This window comes from Heptranchias perlo, chromosome 26, assembly GCF_035084215.1.
Source record: "Heptranchias perlo isolate sHepPer1 chromosome 26, sHepPer1.hap1, whole genome shotgun sequence".
In the NCBI taxonomy this organism is placed as follows: domain Eukaryota; kingdom Metazoa; phylum Chordata; class Chondrichthyes; order Hexanchiformes; family Hexanchidae; genus Heptranchias; species Heptranchias perlo.
The window spans coordinates 10,941,802-10,960,438 of NC_090350.1; the positions used below are offsets into that span (position 1 = coordinate 10,941,802).

Genomic DNA, 18,637 nt, shown 5'->3' on the forward strand with positions numbered 1-18,637 from the left:
CCCAGCCTGATTCAGACAGCAGTACCCTCCCTTCTAACCCACACTGTTACAAGCCTTGAACAGAACCGTAATCAGTGACATCTCTGGTGTGATCTGGACACCCCCCCGGCCCCCAGCCCAGTCGTCATCCCGACAGACGTTGCTGGTTATTCTGCCCCCTGCTGACCAGACACAAGGCTGCAGAAATAACAGGTTAACATTCCGGTTGGAGGTGAAAGGATGGTGATGGGCCTGCAGTCTATTTTAAATGCAGAGCCCCATATACATTTGTTTATCAGCAGAAAGCCCTGCCCTGTGCTGGCATCCTCCAGCTGTTTTTGAAATGTTCTATCCTTCATTGAGATACTGGGGCTAAAAGGGTTAAATTATGAGGCCGGGTTACATAGACTAGGCTAGTATGACCTTGAGTGTAGAAGATTAAGGGGTGATTTAATTGAGGTGTTTAAGATGATTGAAGGATTTGATAGGGTAGATACTGAGAAACTATTTTCTCTGGTGGGGGAATTCAGAGCAAGGGGGAATAACCTTAAAATTAGAGCTAGGCCATTCAGGGGTGATGTCAGGAAGCACTTCTTCACACAAAGGGGAGTGGAAATCTGGAACTCTCTCCCCCAAAAAACTGTTGAGGCTGGGGGTCAATTAAAAATTCCAAAACTAAGATTGATAGATTTTTGTTAGGTATGGGGAATAAGGGTTATGGAACCAAGGCAGGTAAATAGAGTTGAGATACAGATCAGTCATGATCTAACTGAATGGCGGAACAGGCTCTAGGGGCTGAATGGCCTAATTCTGTTTCTATGTAGAAGCCCCAGTAATTCCCACTTGTATTGCAGTACGTAGGTTAACCCTGCCCCCCTGACCTCACATAATTGGTTCCCAATCTCATCGGTTTCCTTCAGGAGGAAGGGGGGAGAACTTAAAGTGAAACCAGCCCCCTCCCCCGCACACACACAGCCACCAACCTGTCCTATTGGAGCATCGTCAATGGGCCCAGGTCAGTGGTGTCCTGCCGTGTTTTTGTTTGAACTGGGGATAGGTTTTCACACCAGACCAGCAGATCTGATTGTCCAGGAAAGTGGGCTGCAAACCCACCGCAGTGAATGAGCTCAGGTTAGTTTTCACTCTGAACAAGATTAAAGCGAAACACAATTGAGAGCTTTGAGAACCGTGGGATTTGACCGACCCCTGCCCGCCCACCCGCTCATCTGGCCAATGGTGGATAGGCAGGGTTTGGGGGTCAAGACAGAGAAGGAGAGGAAAGCCAAGCACCTGCACCCGCACCTGCAGACCGCACGATCGTTTGGAGCTGCAGTCAGTTTAGGTAATGCAGCGACCATTGAGTTATGGGTTAATCTGTTCTGCAGTTTGAGGGCTGCCCTCGCTTGTTGTCTTTTCTCTTTACTGTAAATTCTTCAGCCCACTCGGCCTTGATGCTGCCCAGAGGGCAGTGCGTATCCGGCTAAGCACCAAAAATACCCCTGCAGATGACCGGCAGGAAGCGCCAGGCGTTGCCTGGGTACGACCCCCACCCCCACAGGGAGATGGCATAGCCCACCTCCACCTCAACGTGGATCTCGTTGGGAATGGGATGCTCCTTCATTTCCTCCGCTCTGTCACACCAGTTATAATAACAATTTGCATTTATACAGCCCCTTTTAACGTAGTAAAACCTCCCAAGGCGCTTCACAGGAGCGTAATCAGACAAAAATTGACACCAAGCCAAATAAGGAGACATGAGGAGGCAAAGAGGTACGTTTTAAGGAGCGACTCAAAGGAGGAGAGAGAGGCGGAGAGGATTAGGGAGAGAATTCCAGAGCTTAGGGCCGAGACGGCTGAAGGCACGGCCGCCAATGGTGGGGCGAAGGAAGTGGGAGATGCGGAGAACTGGAGGAGTGTAGAGATCTCGGAGGGTTGTAGGGCTGGAGGAGGTTACAGAGATAGGGAGGGGCGAGGCCATTTGAACACGTTGCTGGACTGGGAGCCAGTCTAGGCCAGCGAGCACAGGGGTGATCCAACCACCAGCCCCGCTTTAAAATAATTCGCCACAATATTATTTCCGAAACAGCCTGAGATCGAAGAACCGGTCTATGCCGAACTCACCCAGGCGGAGGTCTTCGGGCACCGGTCCTGGTCCTGCCGAGCCACAGGCACTGCCGGCAGCAGGCAGAGGCCCCCCGGTTAAGAAGTCAAAAGCCAAAGGCGAGAAGCGCAAGGAGAAAGAAAACCGTCCGAAACGGAAGGAGGAAAAGGACGAGGAGCAAAAGGAGGAATCGAGGCCTTCATCGGCAGAAGGCCCGAAAAATAAGGAGACGACGGTAGAAGCCCCGGTGTCTGCTCAAGGTAAGGGAATCGGCACCGACTGGTGTCTCCTGTAGCAATTATATCAGAGATTTTTGATTAGAAATAATCAGTGCTAGCTGAATAAAGTCGTGCATTTATAAAGCACCTTTCACAACCTCAGGGCATCACTAAGTGCTTTACAGCCAATGAAATACTTTTGAAGTGTAGTCACTGTTGTGATGTGGGAAACGTGTCAGCCAATTTGTGCACAGCAAGATCCCGTAAACAGCAATGAGATAACGACCAGAACACCTGTTTTAGCGATGTTGGTTGAGGGATAAATATTGGCCAGGACAACGGGGTGAACTCCCCTGCCCTTCTTCAAAATAGTGCCATTGGATCTTTTACGCCCATCCAAGAGGGTGATCGGGGCCTCGGTTTAACATCTCATCCGAAAGTCAGCACCTCCGACAGTGCAGCACTCCCTCAGTACTGCGCTGGAGTGTCAGCCTAGATTCTGGGCTCAATTCTCTGGAGTAGGACTTGAACCCACGACCTCCTGACTCAAAGGTGAGAGTGCTTCCACTGATCCACGGCTGACACCTAGTGAGATTGCCGGCGCTCATTGGCTCTCCCAACAGCCTATGCCATGGAGATTTAGGACACAGTTTCAAGACTCCAGTCTCTGCCACGTTGGGTTCTTGACTTTTACCGTGATGCCCAAGTTAGTACCATGCTCGCCTCGGAGTCCGAAGGCCGTGGGTCTAAGCCTCATTCCAGAGACTTGAGCCCAATATCTAGGCTGACACTCCAGTGGAGCACTGAGGGAGTGCTGCACTGTCGGAGGGTCAGTACTGAGGGAGTGCTGCACTGTCGGAGGGTCAGTACTGAGGGAGTGCTGCACTGTCGGAGGGTCAGTACTGAGGGAGTGCTGCACTGTCGGAGGGTCAGTACTGAGGGAGTGCTGCACTGTCGGAGGGTCAGTACTGAGGGAGTGCTGCACTGTCGGAGGGTCAGTACTGAGGGAGTGCTGCACTGTCGGAGGGTCAGTACTGAGGGAGTGCTGCACTGTCGGAGGGTCAGTACTGAGGGAGTGCTGCACTGTCGGAGGTGCCGTCACATCCTTTCAGTGAGATGTTAAACTGAGGCCCCAACTCACGGTTCAGATGGACGTTGTCGATCCCATGACACTGTTTGAAGAAGAGCAGCGAGTTCTCCCTGTGTCCTGGCCAACATTCGCCCTTCAACCAATGCCACCAAATACCAATCAATCGGCCATTCATCTCATTGCTCTTTGTGCGATCACGTGCAAGGTGGTTGCCAGGTTTAGCTGCCTAACCACTTTCACTGTACTCCAAAATTATTCCTTGTATGTGGCCCGCTTTGAGATGTGATAAAGTGCTGCATCAATATACGCCTTTTAAAAGGGGGTGCCAATTGGCGTGTGGGCACTCTGCCACCTGCCGTACCTACAGACAGCTGGTTTAAATGTAGCCTTGGCCCAGTGCCAGGTGCAGATTATGTGCTAGCTCATCTGCAGTGGAAATCGGAGTGGGATCCAGGGAGGAAAGAGTCCCCTTCTCCACCCTGCACCCCGACCATGTGACATGGAGGAATGATACAAACCGCGATCACTCCAAATACAGCCCCACAAAAAAAACTCACAACTCGCACACGCAGTGAGCTGGATCACCTCTTGATGCAAGTTGCCATTGCCATCATGAATGGCTCCTTTAAGAGGGGTGTCTCTATTTATCATATCAGTGGAAGGCTGCTCCCCGTCTCTGTGCACAGTGCTAAAGGCATGTACTTGTGTTGTAGAATGGGTCCAAAAAAAAATCCCCAGATAAGGATATTTAAAGGGACAGCAGCTCCATGAAAAACAGATTGGCAAGCCATTTTCCAGTGGAGCTTTTTGTATTGAGGCAGTTCCCCTTTAAAAGTTATAGTTGCCAACTGGGACCCAGATTTTATGGAATCCTCTTTCTCTTTGCCGTTCCCGCTAATTAGACGTCCTATTCCACCATGAGGTTTGTCGATTCTGCTTCGCTGGAGTACCTATCGGGAAATTGCACAACCCCAGCCTGTGATTGCCCAACCATTAGAGTAGCTGCCCTCAGCATTAAGGCAGCATTCAAAGAGTGTGGCACGAAAGGGCAAAACGGAGGTCAATGAGGGTCAAAGGTAAAACCCTCTAGTGGCTGGAGTCATACCCGACACAAGGGAAGATTGTTGTGGCTGCCGCATTTGCCTACATAACAACAGTGACTGCACTCCGAAAGTAATTCATTGGCTGATACGTATTTTGGGACATTTGAAGACCTCAGTTGCTGTATAAGTGCAAGTTGCTGCTTTTCTGGTTTTGTAGTGTGCATATGTTCTGTGTTTTAGGTTCACCTGCTACTAAAACAATAGCAGGCACCACGGATCCAGAGGAGGCCGTGAGACTCCTCGCAGAGAAACGTCGACTGGCCCGAGAGCAGAGGGAGCGGGAGGAGCAAGAGAGAAAGGAACAGGAAGAGAAGAAGAGGTAGGTGTCGGATTTATTGAGCGAGGGTTAACACACTCTCCTTTAATACTGTGGGTAGAATCATACAGCACAGAAGGAGGCCATACGGCCCATCGTGCCTGTGCTGGATCTTTGAAAGAGCTATCCAATTGGTCCCACTCCCCTGCTCTTTCCCTATAGCCCTGTAAATTTTTCCCCTTCAAGTATTTATCCAATTCCCTTTTGAAAGTTATTATTGAATCTGCTTCCACCACCCTTTCAGGCAGTGCATTCCAGGCCATAATAACTCGCTGCATAAAAAGAATTCTCATCTCGCCTCAGGCTCATTTGCCAAATACCTTAAATCTGTGTCCTCTGGTTACTGACCCGTCTGCCACTGGAAACAGTTTCTCCCTATTTACTCTGTATCAAAATGCGTCATTTTGAACACTTCTATTAAATCTCCCCTTGACCTTTTCTGTTCTAAGGAGAACAACCCCAGCTTCTCCAGTCTCTGCACATAACTGAAGTCCCTCATCCCTGGTGGTATTCTGGTAAATCTCCTCCGCACCCTCTCTAAAGCCTTGATATCCTTCCTATAGTGTGGTCCCCTAGATTAAACACAATACTCCAGCTGAGGCCTTACCGGTGATTTATAAAGGTTTAGCAATACTCCTTGCTTTTCTACTCTACGCCTCTGTTTATAAAGCCCAGGATCCCATATGCTTTTTTTAACAGCCTTCTCAACTTGTCCTGCCACCTTCAAAGATTTGTGTACATACACTCCCAGGTCTCTCTGTTCCTGCACCCCCTTTAAAATTGTACTATTTAGTTTATATTGCATCTCCTCATTCTTCCTACCAAAATGCATCATTTCACACTTCTCTGCGTTAAATTTCATCTGGCATGTGTCTGCCCATTTCACTAGTCTGTCTATGTCCTCCTGAAGTCTGTCACTATCCTCCTCACTCTTCTTACTACATTTTCGAGTTTCATCTCATCTGCAAACTTTGAAATCATGCCCTGTATACCCAAGTCCAGGTCATTAATATATATCAAAATATGGACCTAATACCAATCCCCGGGGGACACCACTGCATACTTCCCTCCAATCTTAAAGAAGAATGTTCACCCCCACTCTCTGCTTTCTGTTCCTTAGCCAATTTTGTATGTGGGGGTTAGTGGGATAACACCCTATCCTTTAACACTCTGGGTGTGGGTGATAGTGGGTTGACACATTGTCCCATCACACTCTGGGTGTGGGGGCAGTAGATAAACACTCTTCCCCTTCACACTGAGTCTGAGTGTAGTGAGTAAGCATGTTGCCCTTTCATCTCGAGAGGGACAAGACTGATGGGATTAAGGTCTCCTCTCTACTGGCTGAGGGTGTCAAGTAAAATAATTTGGGAAACTTCATCCTCGTTCCTAAACCCACAGCACAGAGCGGCCCATAGTTGGGTCGGGTCGGGTCTGTATATTCCTCCCATAGAGCTCCTGGAGAATCCTGGGACCATTAGTGTACCAAGCTGTTGCATCCTTGTGTTGGATGCACATCCCCTTGTTGTTAGTAGATGCGGATAGAGTCCTGGGAGACCAGAAGGTAGCCCCCTTCATCTGAGGTCAAGAACGTGAACTGTTCGCTCTGTGTCCCATTAAGGCTGGCGAAAGAGGAGATGGCCCGCAGAAAGGCTGAAGAAAAAGCCCAGCGCGTGGCTGAGGCTCGCCGGCTGGAGGACGAAAGGCGACAAAAGGAAGAACAACAGCGGCTCGAGGAAGAGGAGTGTCAGCGGAGAGAGGCGGAGGACAAGGCCGAAGCAGAGCGTGAAGAAATGGAGCGCCTGCAAAAACAGGTTGGGAGGAACAACGCGGACTTGGGGGAGAGACACGGCTGCCCATTCGTCACCTCTGTACATCCCATAGTTGACTGGCGATTATGGTGCTGACAATGTACGGCAGTGTACAGAGAATTCAAAGTCAGTATTGGTTTTGTTTGTGGCACATCAGAAAATCGAGACTATGAGATCCAAATGAGGGGTTGTTTCTGGGACCTGACTGCACTGGAAAGATGGATCATGGAGTTGAAATAAGTATTCTCCCCAATGGCTCAGGTCTCCGAAGCTTATAGACATAACACAATGAACTACATTTAGTTCTTTATCAATTTTTCTTTAGCCATGGCTACCCTCGTCGTCTCCCTTTCTCTCCTGAAGATACTGATTGTCACATTCAATAGGCACTGTCCACCTTCTAGAACCTCATTCAATTGGCCATTCTTATGTGAATCCACAAAATGAGTGTTATACCTGGTTGGGGGAAGTGGGTCCGATTTTCACACTGTCTCCACCTGCACACTTTCTATTGGGGTCAGCTGATGGTGAGCCTTGGCTCGTGATTCCCCACTCCCTAGCTCACAGGTGCTTAGACCAGTTGTAGCCCCCTAACTGCTTCCCCAACTTAAACCAGATAACTTGACATAGACCAGGGATGAGTCCCACCTGGCCTGTATTGATCAACGCCTCATCGAGTGGCGCATTCACCCATCGGGAGACCAAATTATCGCAGTACTGGGGACGTTTGGACGAGAGCGCATGGTCTGTGGGGGGGGGGGGGGGGCGGGGCGGGGCTGCAGTTGTGAGGAGTTACTAGAGGGCAGGGGAAAATGGAAGAAAGTTCTCTTAGTGGAAATAACACCACTGGAATCTTTGACCCCACACGCGCACAGAGAGAAGAGGCGGAGGCTCGAGCTCGTGAGGAGGCAGAGAGACAACGACTGGAACGAGAAAAGCACTTCCAGAAGGAAGAGCAGGAGCGGCTGGAGAGAAAGAAGGTAACCCTTCTTCATAAAGCCTGGTCACTCTGGCAACTGCTCCATACCCATATTGCCATGGTCATGGTAGCCAGTGATTATGGTACTAGACTAGCACCCCAAAGGTTGGGAGGCCCACCAAAGCAAGTTGTGAAATTGAATTCAATGAATGTGGTATATTGTGGACTGGTACCAGAAAAAAAAGACTATAAAAGATGCCCAACTTGTTGGAAGAACCCAACTGGTTCACTAATCTTCTTCAGGGAAGAGATCTGCCAACCCTGCCCAGTCTGGCCTTACATGGTCTCTATGTGGTTGGCTCGATGCCCATTCCTATTTGCCCTGAGGGCAACATATATGGCCTCGCCAGTGTGGCCCACGTCCCAAGAACAAAAATTAAGAAACAAAATACTGGACGTCACTATGGCACTACACATGGAGCAATTTCAAGAAAAAAACTTTAATGTTTTATTTTAAAAAATGTTTAGAAAAGCTTTATTCTAAAAAAAATTGCTTGCTGTTATTTCAATGAGGCAAATTCGGTGCTGTAGAGATGGGATGTGGTGAAAGAGGTTCCAAGAACATTTTATGGTCACAGGGATGTCCCTCCATCCTCCCTTCTCCTCCACTGTCCATGTACAGTGCTGAATCATCTAGAACCTTCTCTCACATGGACTGAGATGGGGCACCACGTATTGACACCCCAACACACTGTGCCATCACCAGGCTAAAGCCTCCAGGAGGAAGAGGAGGACATGTGAGGGGTATGAGGAGTGGCAGATTTCCACTAGGGGAGGCTGTGGAGAACAGTACAGCAAAAAATTCATTTGCATCAATGGAGCTCAGTAGTGTCACGTCAAGGGTGGGGGAAAACACAGTTGATCAGAATGACGTCTTCTTAACTCCTGAGGTGGAGATGCTGGTGATGGACTGGGGTGGACAAATGTAAGGAATCTTACAACACCTTCAGGTGACGAAGGGGATAATCTCCGAAAGCTTGTGATTTTAAAATAAAATTGTTGGACTATAACCTGGTGTTGTAAGATACCTTACATAACTCCTGAGGCCTGCATTTGAATCCAGGCCAGAATGATGGGATCCGTCATGAATGAGTTGAGGGGATTGTGATGAGATATTATCAAGTAGCCAGATCCTACCCAAAGGATCTGGGTGGAAGTGTTGGGCTGTATTGTGGCCAGTAGGGCAGATGGAAGGGAAAGCATTTTATCATCTTAAACTGTTGTAACATTTCATTTCCTTTCATCTTTGTCTACAGCGCCTGGAACAGATTATGAAAAGGACTAGGAGATCTGATTGTCTGGATAAGGTACATCTCACTCTGGAATATTCTATGACTCAGACCTTTTACGCACCTCACTCATTACCTTATCTCCATTAAATTAACTTTACATGTGTGCTTTTAACCTTTTGAGTGTGTGGATAAGTTTATCTATCCTGACAAAGCTGGCCTGAGATGGGACTTTGATGGGTTGGAAAACATGCCTCTAAGGGTGGTTCTCAACCAAAGAAAACCCTTATTTTTAATAAAGTTGCTCCTGACTCCAAAGTGGACAGTGAAAGCAGAGGAAGTGAGGGGGGCAGGGGGTGGAGGGGAGCTAAAATAACTGGAAAGAATGGGGAAACCACCAGGCTTTAAAGTAAAATGAAAGTTAACATTAATAAAATAAAGGCAGAGAAGAGGAAAAAAATGACAAGGGAAGAAGAGGATAAATGTTAACTTCACATAAACAGAAATATAAACAGAATTTGTTGATTTTTAATAGGTGGTCGCTCTCTCACCTGAGCCAGGAGGTCGTGGGATCAGGTCTCACTCCAGAGATTTGAGCACAAAATCTAGGCTGACACTCCCAGTGCAGGACTGAGGGAGTGCTGCTCTTTCAGATGAGATGTTAAACTGAGGCCCTATCTGCCCTCCCATGCCACGATTTGAAAAAGAGCAGGGGAGTTCTCCCAGACTCCTAACTGATACTTATCCCTCAACCAGTATCACTAAAAGAGATTATATCTGCTTTTATATCTTATTGCAGTTTGTGGGACCTGGTTGTGCGTAGGTTGGCTGCTGCGTTTCCTTACATTACAACAGTGACTACATTTCATTGGCTGTAAAGCGCTTTGGGATGTCCTGAGGTAGTGGAAGGCGCTATATAAATGCAGAATCTTTCCTTCGTTACTTTCTAATGTAGTATTCCTAGTACAATCCCAGTAATAAATCTATTCCTGATTCGAGTGATTTGTCACTAATATTGGTGCCTGTTTCTATGTCACAGTGTTCAAGTTGAAAATAAAAATTGGTGTAATAATGGGGGAAACCACTACTGGTATTAGTGTAATAATGGGGGAAACCATCACGAGTATCGGTGTAATAATGGGGGAGACCACCGCGAGTATCGGTGTAATAATGGGGGAAACCATCACGAGTATCGGTGTAATAATGGGGGAGACCACCGCGAGTATCGGTGTAATAATGGGGGAGACCACCGCGAGTAGCGGTGTAATAATGGGGGAGACCACCGCGAGTAGCGGTGTAATAATGGGGGAGACCACCGCGAGTAGCTGTGTAATAATGGGGGAGACCACCGCGAGTATCTGTGTAATAATGGGGGAAACAAATTTTTGCTGAAATTTTTAAAAAAAATCTCAACTGAAGGATTGACGTCACTTTTTTCCGCACGATGGGTTGATTTGTTTGGTCTGTGTGCGGTGAGCACTGATGGCTGTCTTTCCTGTGTGTTTCATGGTTGGTCTTTGTTGCCGGGCCCTGGTTAGCTGATGACACGGTGTAGCCAGACGCTGATTGGTGTTCTGTCGGAGTAGGCTGGGTGGTGTAACCTGGTATTGATTAACGCTCTGCTGGAGAGCGCTGACCGGCGTATCTCAACTTTGATTGGGATCTCTTCTCCATCTGGGGTGGTTTGGTAGAGCTGTTTAACTATTTGTCGACGGGTATTACCAGACCTTCTTTGCCAGTTGCTTGGTGGAACCAAGTTCATGTGACTATCATTGCTCGCCCTGTAGCGGCTGATTGGTGGAACCAGGCGCATGTGACTATCACTGCTTGCCCTGTAGCGGCTGATTGGTGGAACCAGGCGCATGTGACTATCACTGCTTGCCCTGTAGCGGCTGATTGGTGAAGCCAGTTGTCGACGACATCCAGTGCTCTCCGCGCAGCTGATTGGTGGGGCCAGTTGTCGATGGCTTCCGGTGCTCTCCGCACGGCTGATTGGTGGGGCCAGTTGTTGATGGCTTCCGGTGCTCTCCGCGCGGCTGATTGGTGAAGCCAGTTGTCGACGACATCCGGTGCTCTCCGCGCAGCTGATTGGTGGGGCCAGTTGTCGATGGCTTCCGCTGCTCTCCGCGAGGCTGATTGGTGGGGCCAGTTGTCGATGGCTTCCGCTGCTCTCCGCGAGGCTGATTGGTGGGGCCAGTTGTCGATGGCTTCTGCTGCTCTCCGCACGGCTGATTGGTGGGGCCAGTTTTCGATGGCTTCCGCTGCTCTCCGCGCGGCTGATTGGTGGAGCCAGTTGTCGATGGCTTCCGCTGCTCTCCGCGCGGCTGATTGGTGGGGCCAGTTTTCGATGGCTTCCGCTGCTCTCCGCGCGGCTGATTGGTGGAGCCAGTTTTCGATGGCTTCCGCTGCTCTCCGCGCGGCTGATTGGTGGGGCCAGTTTTCGATGGCTTACGCTGCTCTCCGCGCGGCTGATTGGTGGAGCCAGTTGTGCAGGGTGATCACTGCTCTCTCGGTGGTGGGTGATTGGTGGAGCCAGTTGTGGAGGGCGATCACTGCTCTCTCGGTGATGGGGGTTGGGTTCCTCTGTGTGACTGAAGGCAAATTGACCTCTCTTGTCTATTTTTTTCCCCTGCAGAAAGATGACAAAAAATCGACTGCTGATGAGGAGCCAGACGGCAAGGACAGGAAGGCAGAGACACAGGGTAAGATGGGTGGGAGGAGGAGGAGGAGGCAGAGACACAGGGTAAGATGGGTGGGAGGAGGAGGAGGCAGAGAAAATGAGAAGGAAAGTGAGGTGAGACAGCAGGGAAGATGGGGGCGGAGAGTTGGGGGAACAGGTAATGCAGTGGCAGAGGCGGGTAAGGCTGGGGAGGTGAGTTGAACAACTGTACGTTAATTAAACCGTTTTGAAAGCTGAATGATGAGCCGTTTGCTCAGTGATGGGCTTGTTGCCCAAGCATTCTTTCCCAGGCTGTGTGATTGGTTGAGGGGCCTTAGTGATCCTTTCACCAATCAGCTTGAAGTAAGCCACGCCGTGAGAACCAGGAAGTGCAGCTCATGGACAAACAGCACAAAGTAAAAACCCAGATGTGCCCAATAAGGTTTTATAATATGACAGAGAAAGTAAAATAAAGAAGAGGGTAAGATTAAAATAAGAGACAGAAGGAAAAAGTTTTTTTTAATCTTTAATTTAAAAATTTATTTTATTAAATGTCCAAAAACGATTAAAATCAGGATTAATGATTGTTCCACATTTTTAGAAATTAATTTTTAGTGCCAGAGGGGTTGTTTGGCAGTCATTAAGACTTACCACGCTATTAAAACTTTTTTTTAGACTTAAAAAAAAACTGAGCGTACCTGTTTCGTGGCGAGGTTAGTTCGTTTCCAGCTGGGCAGGAGAGCAAATTGGCGCTGGTCCGTTGATTACATAGATTGCAGCCGGTGGTATCCCTTTAAGGCGAATCTGTCACATCGCTGGCGAACCAGGAAGACCAAGTTCCGGGATTCCGCGTTTAACTGCACATGTGCGGTCACCGGAACTTGCTCTCCGATTTCACCACTAATAACGGTGAGCACTGTTAGGCTAACCATTATTTTGAAAGCAATTTCTGGCCTCACATCTCGTGCTCTTTCTGTCTCTATCTCTGCACGCTGTTTTTCTCTCGTGCTTTCACTCTCCCCAACGATCTCTCACATGCTCTTTCTTTCTCACCCTCCCTTTCCCCCTCATGCCCTCTCTTGCTCTCATGTTCTCTCTCTCGAATTCTCTTTTGCATGCTCTCCCCTCTGCTGTCCCCCCTCCCCCACCATTGCATGCGCTCTCGCTCGGTCTCGCGCTCTCTCTCTCCCCCTTATGTACACACTCCCTGCTCACGCTCTCCGTCTCGTGTGCTCTCTATCTAAAGCCCATGTGCAGGCTCTCTCTTTCCTTCCCCACAGGTGCTCGCGCTCTCTTTCCACAAGCGCACTCTCCACGTGTGCTCTCTCTCCCTCTGTCCACACTTTCTGTCTCTCGCTCATTAACATGTTGAATCACTGCAGCACATGGAGTTTTTTTGATCAGTCTTTTGTAATGTGTTACATTGGAATTACGCACAGAAACTGACCGTTTGGCCCAACCAGTCCGTGTTGGTATTTATCTTCCACAGGAGCAGCAGTCCTAAGCCCATGTTCCCGCCCTGTTCCCATATCCCTTTCCCGCCTTTCTCCTTCAACCGCCAATCGAACCTGTTCTCCAGCGTTGACACCAATTCATCTCCTCCGTTAAAACATTTCTTCTGCTCTCGGTCCCAAATCTCTTACCTTTAACCTGATGACTATTTGTTCCAGACCGCTCAATGACCAGAAATGGTCTGTTCCTATCTATTCTGTACCATCCATTCAGAATTTTTATTACCTCCTATCAAATCACCCCGTAATCTCTGTTCTAATGAACCAACCTCAGTTCTTCAAGTCTTTCTTTGTATCTGCATTTCCTCACACCAGACAACATCGTAGTGCACTGTACCCTCTCTATTGCCACCACATTCTTCCTAGAGTACAAAATTTCCTATAAAACCATACACCAGTTGTGGTCTTACTAAGGTGATTGGTTATTTTCTGCTTTGTAATTCATCCTCTCACCAATCAGGAAGCAAAAAATACAGGAACTTAATCGGAAAGAGGAAAATTACAAACACTACTTGGACACAAAAACTGTTTGGATTTATAACCTGTTAATTAATTTTGTTCACTCGTGATAAGAAACAGCAGCATGGGTTTAGAAGGGATGGTCCTGCTTGGGTAATCTCTTTGACTCCTCTTGGAACTCCCACTGTCTGGTTTATTTGCAGCTTCAGAAAGCATTTTGACAAAGTTCCACATGAAAGACTTCTAATTAAATTCAAATCCATGAGAATACTGGATTCAACATGGGACTGGATAATAAAGCTTAAAAATTCGGAAGCAAGGAATACTCGAGGGGTGTTGGGGCAGTGTCATTACTGGGGGAGGGGGTTACAGTGTCAGACTTGGGGAGTTGTCAGATCGAGAGGTTGTAGTGTCGGGGAGGTGTTTGGTGAAGTCCTGCAGAAATCACTGTCATTTTTTCATCTGCAAATTTAAATGGCCTGGATTTGGGAAAGCAATTATAAGTTTGATTAATTTGATAATATTAAACTTGAAAGACCAGAAAGGTGGGTGAGTGCGGTTAATGACAGGTGGAATGATTTAGGCTGGTTATGGAGCTGGACATACAAGTAGCAAAATGAAATTCAATACTGCTAAGTATGCATTATGGTACATTGGGCATAATATACACAGCCTAAGTATACGGTGAATGGAATGGAAATGGCATTGAGAGATTTGGAAAGGGACTGGGAGTGATAATGGACTCCTCACTCTCCATCTTGAGACAGTGTGCAGGACCAATTAAAAATTGATCGGGATCCCAGCACTGCCTGAAAGGGCGGTGGAAGCAAATTCAACGGTAACTTTCGAAAAGGAATTGGACGTGTGCTTGAAAAGAAGAAATTTGCGGGGGAGTGGGACTAATTGGATAGCTCTTTCAAAGAGGCAGCACACACACGATGGGCCATTTGGCCCCCATTTGTGCTGTATGATTCTACGAATTTATGATCAGTAGAGTACAAGACTCTAGAGGTTATGTTATGGCTTCACTGTGCAATGGTTAGGCTAATATGTGGAATATTTGTTCAGTTCTCATCAATATGCTACATATAGGGACATGTACACATTAGTGAGGGTGCACATGAAAAGTCCAATGCTAAGTCTTTTGGGATACAGTATATGAATAATTTGAGACTTGACATGTGTTAAGTGTAGCTTGGGAGGAACATGCTTTGGTTGCCAAAGCTCTCCAGCACTGGGGGGGGGTTTCCTCACCTCATGTTATAGACTAATTGATAGAGATTGATTGCTATGATTAGTCAATAACTTCATTATCGTTGTGTCATGCGACTACCAGGATGGTAGGAGGCGAACCAGATGGACCGTGGACTTTTATCGTCTAGAAATTACTATGTTCCTAAGTATAAAGGGGATGAGCTACAAGGAAGGTCTGGAGAAGGCCAAGCTCTACAGTCTGGAGAGAAGGTCAAGGGGACACCACAGTGATGCATGGAACATATTCAATAATACAGATATGGAATATTACTTCAAATTAAACCAGGGAAGTAAGATGAGAGAACATAAATGTAAATGAATGAAAAGAAAATTTAAGAGCTTATCAGGAGGAATTTCTCAGCTTGGGGTGATAAATGTTTGGAGTAATTTGTCAGGTGGACAATTGGAGGGGAAATACATTAGGAATGTTCAAGATGGATGTCGGCCTGTGGGAGTTAGGGCAGTGGGGTAGGGGCCAGATAGGCCAAATGTCTTTTACTGGTCCTCGACTGTTCTTAGTTTGAATGCCCAATTCCACGTGCATATAACAGAATTACACCAGGAACAGAACCTGGTTCTATCTGGATTTGGCTGTGTCACTTTGAAGTAGGCTGAATTCGAGCACAGCACCCACAAGTCCCTCTATATATGATCCAATTGGGGGTTCAGGTTAGGGTTAAGTTTTAACACTTGATTTTAAAAATAAAGTGCAGATACTGCCACAAACCCGTCCAGGAATTCCCTGTGCTGCTCCCATTCTGTGCACGTGACCTCGATTAGTGTCTCAGGTGGAGGGGAAGTAGGTGGTCCAATTAGCGTTGATTTTTAAAAAAAAAACAGCTCCTCTGGTTTTTGCAGAAGCCGCCCCCGGTTGTGTGAAGACTGACTCCACTGAGGATCAGCAGGAGACACCAGTTGAACAGGAGGCTGGTCAGTTGTCAGCCAGTGCCACCGACTGCCCGTCAGAAGGTCGTCCGCTCAAGGAGTCGGGGTAAGTCCAGAAATAAAGGCATCCTTTCCATTGGTGCGTTCCTGTGGCAGGAGACTATTGAGCTGGAGGCCGAGGATCGTCACGGTGACCGAGACTTACTTCAACCTGTTCAATATTAAAGAGGAGTTTTACGGTTGGAAGCTCTTTTTTAAAGTTAAAATTCTATTAGATCGGCTCTCTTCTATCTTTCCACCCCCCAGCGTGATTCTGCTTAGGGACATAAAGGACAAGCTGAGAAAAGGCCATTCGGCCCGTCAAACCTCTACTTTTCACAGATCATGTATGAACTACCCTATCATGGACAGTAGCACTACTCTTCCAATTTAACCTGACTAAAAGTCCTCCCTATTTGCAGATTATATTTCCACGGTTTTCACGGCTGATCTGTAACTTAACTCCTTTTATCCGCCTTGGTTCTGTAACCCTTAATACCCTTACCTAACAAAAACCTCAGTTATTAAATTTTCAATTGACCCCCAGCCTCAACAGCTTTTTGGGGAGAGAGTTCCAGATTTCCACTCCCCTTTGTGTAAAGTGCTTCTTGACATCACCCCTGAATGGCCTAGCTCTAATTTTAAGGTTATGCCCCCCTTGTTCTGGACTCCCCCACCAGAGGAAATAGTTTCTCTCTATTAAATTCTTTAATCATCTTAAACACCTCAATTAGATCACCCCTTAATCGTCAATACGCAAGGGAGTACAAGCCTAGTCGATGCAACCTGTCCTCGTAACTTAACCCTTTTAGCCCCAGTATCATTCTGTGCTGAAGGGAATTTGGAATGAGAAAATATTACATTTATTGAGCTGAGGGCGGGGGGGGAGAAGGATGAGAGAACAGAGAGGGGAAAGTAACAATCAGCTTCTTATACTCATTAGGGTCTCTCCAAAAGAAGATGGTTCTGAAAAGCAAGCTGTCCTCACCAATGGAGTCCAGCCAAACAAACAGGAGAATGGGATTTGCCCCACGAAGGAGGTGACACAGGACTTTGAAGAGATCCTAGAACTCTCTAATCACACGGGCTGTTTAAAAGAGACTGTGGACAGTAACGGGGAGAAGGAATGTCTGGGCAGCCTTACAGCCGATGAGATTCCAGTCAATCCCATCATTGCGTTTGAGGAAGAAAATTCCTTCATTAAGAAAACAACGGGAATTCAATCCCAGCATGTAGCAGGTAAGGAGTAACAAGCTGGAGCAACTGTGAGATAGAATAAAAACAGAAAATGCTGGAGAAGCTCAGCAAGTCAGGCAGCTTGTGTGGAGAAAGAAACAGAGTTAATGTTTCAGGGCGAAGATAGAACTGGAAGAGAACTGAGATAGAATGCCCAGTGGGCGGGTGTGAGGGGCGCTGGGTGGGTGTGAGGGGCAGAGGGAGGGGGGGGCTCTGGGCGGGTGTGTGAGGAAGAGAGAGGGGCGCCAGGTGGGTGTGAGGGGCATGCGGGGGAGGGGCGCGGGTGGGTGTGAGGGGCATGCGGGGGAGGGGTGCGGGTGGGTGTGAGGGGCGTGCGGGGGAGGGGCGCGGGTGTCGCTTCCAACCCCCTACCTCACTTTGAGCTCCCATGATGTCATTGGGCATGTCCTGCGCTAACTGCAGTATAACTACACTCCCACCCCATGGGGCAGGTCGCATTTGTTATCCACTTGTCTGCTCGTAGCTCCGGCCTGCATCTCTGGTGATAATGACTTTCCTTTTCATTGCAGAAATCCTCTGAAGATCTGGGAGGACATGCCCCCTCCCCCACCTCACCTCCCCTCTCCCACCTCCCATCTGCTCCCCTCCCCCCGCCCCCGAGCCACCTCGCACGGCTTTCTGCTCAGTGTTGGATCTGGAAGCGATCGCAGGAACCCGCCAGTTAAAGGGGAAGAGAGATGGAGGTGTGTTAGTGCCAACCCACTAAGGACTGCAAACCCCAACACCTCCAGGCGACGTTCCCTTTATTTTGTTGTGTTGTTTTTTTTTAAATGTTTTAAAAGTGTTTACGGAAAAGTTACTTCCACAAGAAGGGACGCTGGGGTTAAAAAAATAAAACCCTGGAGGAGTAAAGAGTGACTTTGCGGAAGACCCAGCCATTCCCACGACGTTCCTTTGCTTGTACCGTACCGTACACAGCGTGCTGACACAATGCTGTCTTTAATGTGCACCTTATAAAAACTGACACTCTAATTCAATGTAGTCGGAGAAGAGGAAAAGGCACTCAGGCAGATGAGAGTGCGGCAGAGCAATGGTTATTGTATCACTGGTGATTGCGTTCTTATTTAACTTGAAATTATAATAAACTACTGGGTACAATGTATGTGAATAATGTAAATAAACCTTTCAGTGTTATGGCAGGAAGTCCCTTTACTGCATCGTCTGATTAGCGCTGCTCACCCTCGCAGCCTCCCCAACCCAAACCATCCCCAGGTTTCCATTCTATTCGTCTGTGAGATCTGAGCAGCCGTGCTTGTGGTGGGGAGGGGTTATGTGTCGTACATTGATGCGGGAGGGGAAATAACTGATGGACTGCTCTCAGTGATAAGTGGGGCAATGTGTGTTATAACTATCCTTCTATCTCTGAGACATGGGTTCAAATCCAATGAGGGTCTCTCTCTCTCAAACAGAGTGAGTGTGTGTTAGTGTCATCATAAATACTGTGGCTACAAGAGCAGGTCAGAGGCTGGGTATTCTGCGGCGAGTGACTCACCTCCTGACTCCCCAAAGCCTTTCCACCATCTACAAGGACAAGTCAGGAGTGTGATGGAATACTCTCCACTTGCCTGGATGAGTGCAGCTCCAACAACACTCAAGAAGCTTGACACCATTCAGGACAAAGCAACCCGCTTGATTGGCACCCCATCCACCACCCTAAACATTCACTCCCTTCACCACCAGCGCACCGTGGCTACAGTGTGTACCATCCACAGGATGCACTGCATCAACTCGCCAAGGCTTCTTCAACAGC

The 18,637-nt window shown here is 47.9% G+C and overlaps 1 protein-coding gene across 3 annotated transcripts in view; it reads left to right on the top strand.

Annotated features, from left to right (window-relative positions):
- map7d1a (MAP7 domain containing 1a) overlaps nucleotides 1-18,021 on the top strand; it is a 157,389-nt gene extending 139,368 nt beyond the window's left edge. For all 3 annotated transcript variants that reach the window (XM_068006408.1, XM_068006409.1, XM_068006411.1), the window contains 9 exons: nucleotides 2,066-2,340; nucleotides 4,672-4,810; nucleotides 6,426-6,618; nucleotides 7,491-7,595; nucleotides 8,851-8,901; nucleotides 11,459-11,525; nucleotides 15,565-15,697; nucleotides 16,574-16,869; nucleotides 17,397-18,021. In XM_068006408.1, coding sequence (XP_067862509.1) covers nucleotides 2,066-2,340; nucleotides 4,672-4,810; nucleotides 6,426-6,618; nucleotides 7,491-7,595; nucleotides 8,851-8,901; nucleotides 11,459-11,525; nucleotides 15,565-15,697; nucleotides 16,574-16,869; nucleotides 17,397-17,407 — 1,270 coding nt within the window. In that variant the 3' untranslated portion in view covers nucleotides 17,408-18,021. The remainder of the gene's footprint in view (nucleotides 1-2,065; nucleotides 2,341-4,671; nucleotides 4,811-6,425; nucleotides 6,619-7,490; nucleotides 7,596-8,850; nucleotides 8,902-11,458; nucleotides 11,526-15,564; nucleotides 15,698-16,573; nucleotides 16,870-17,396) is intronic.
- Nucleotides 18,022-18,637: the final 616 nt, after the last annotated feature.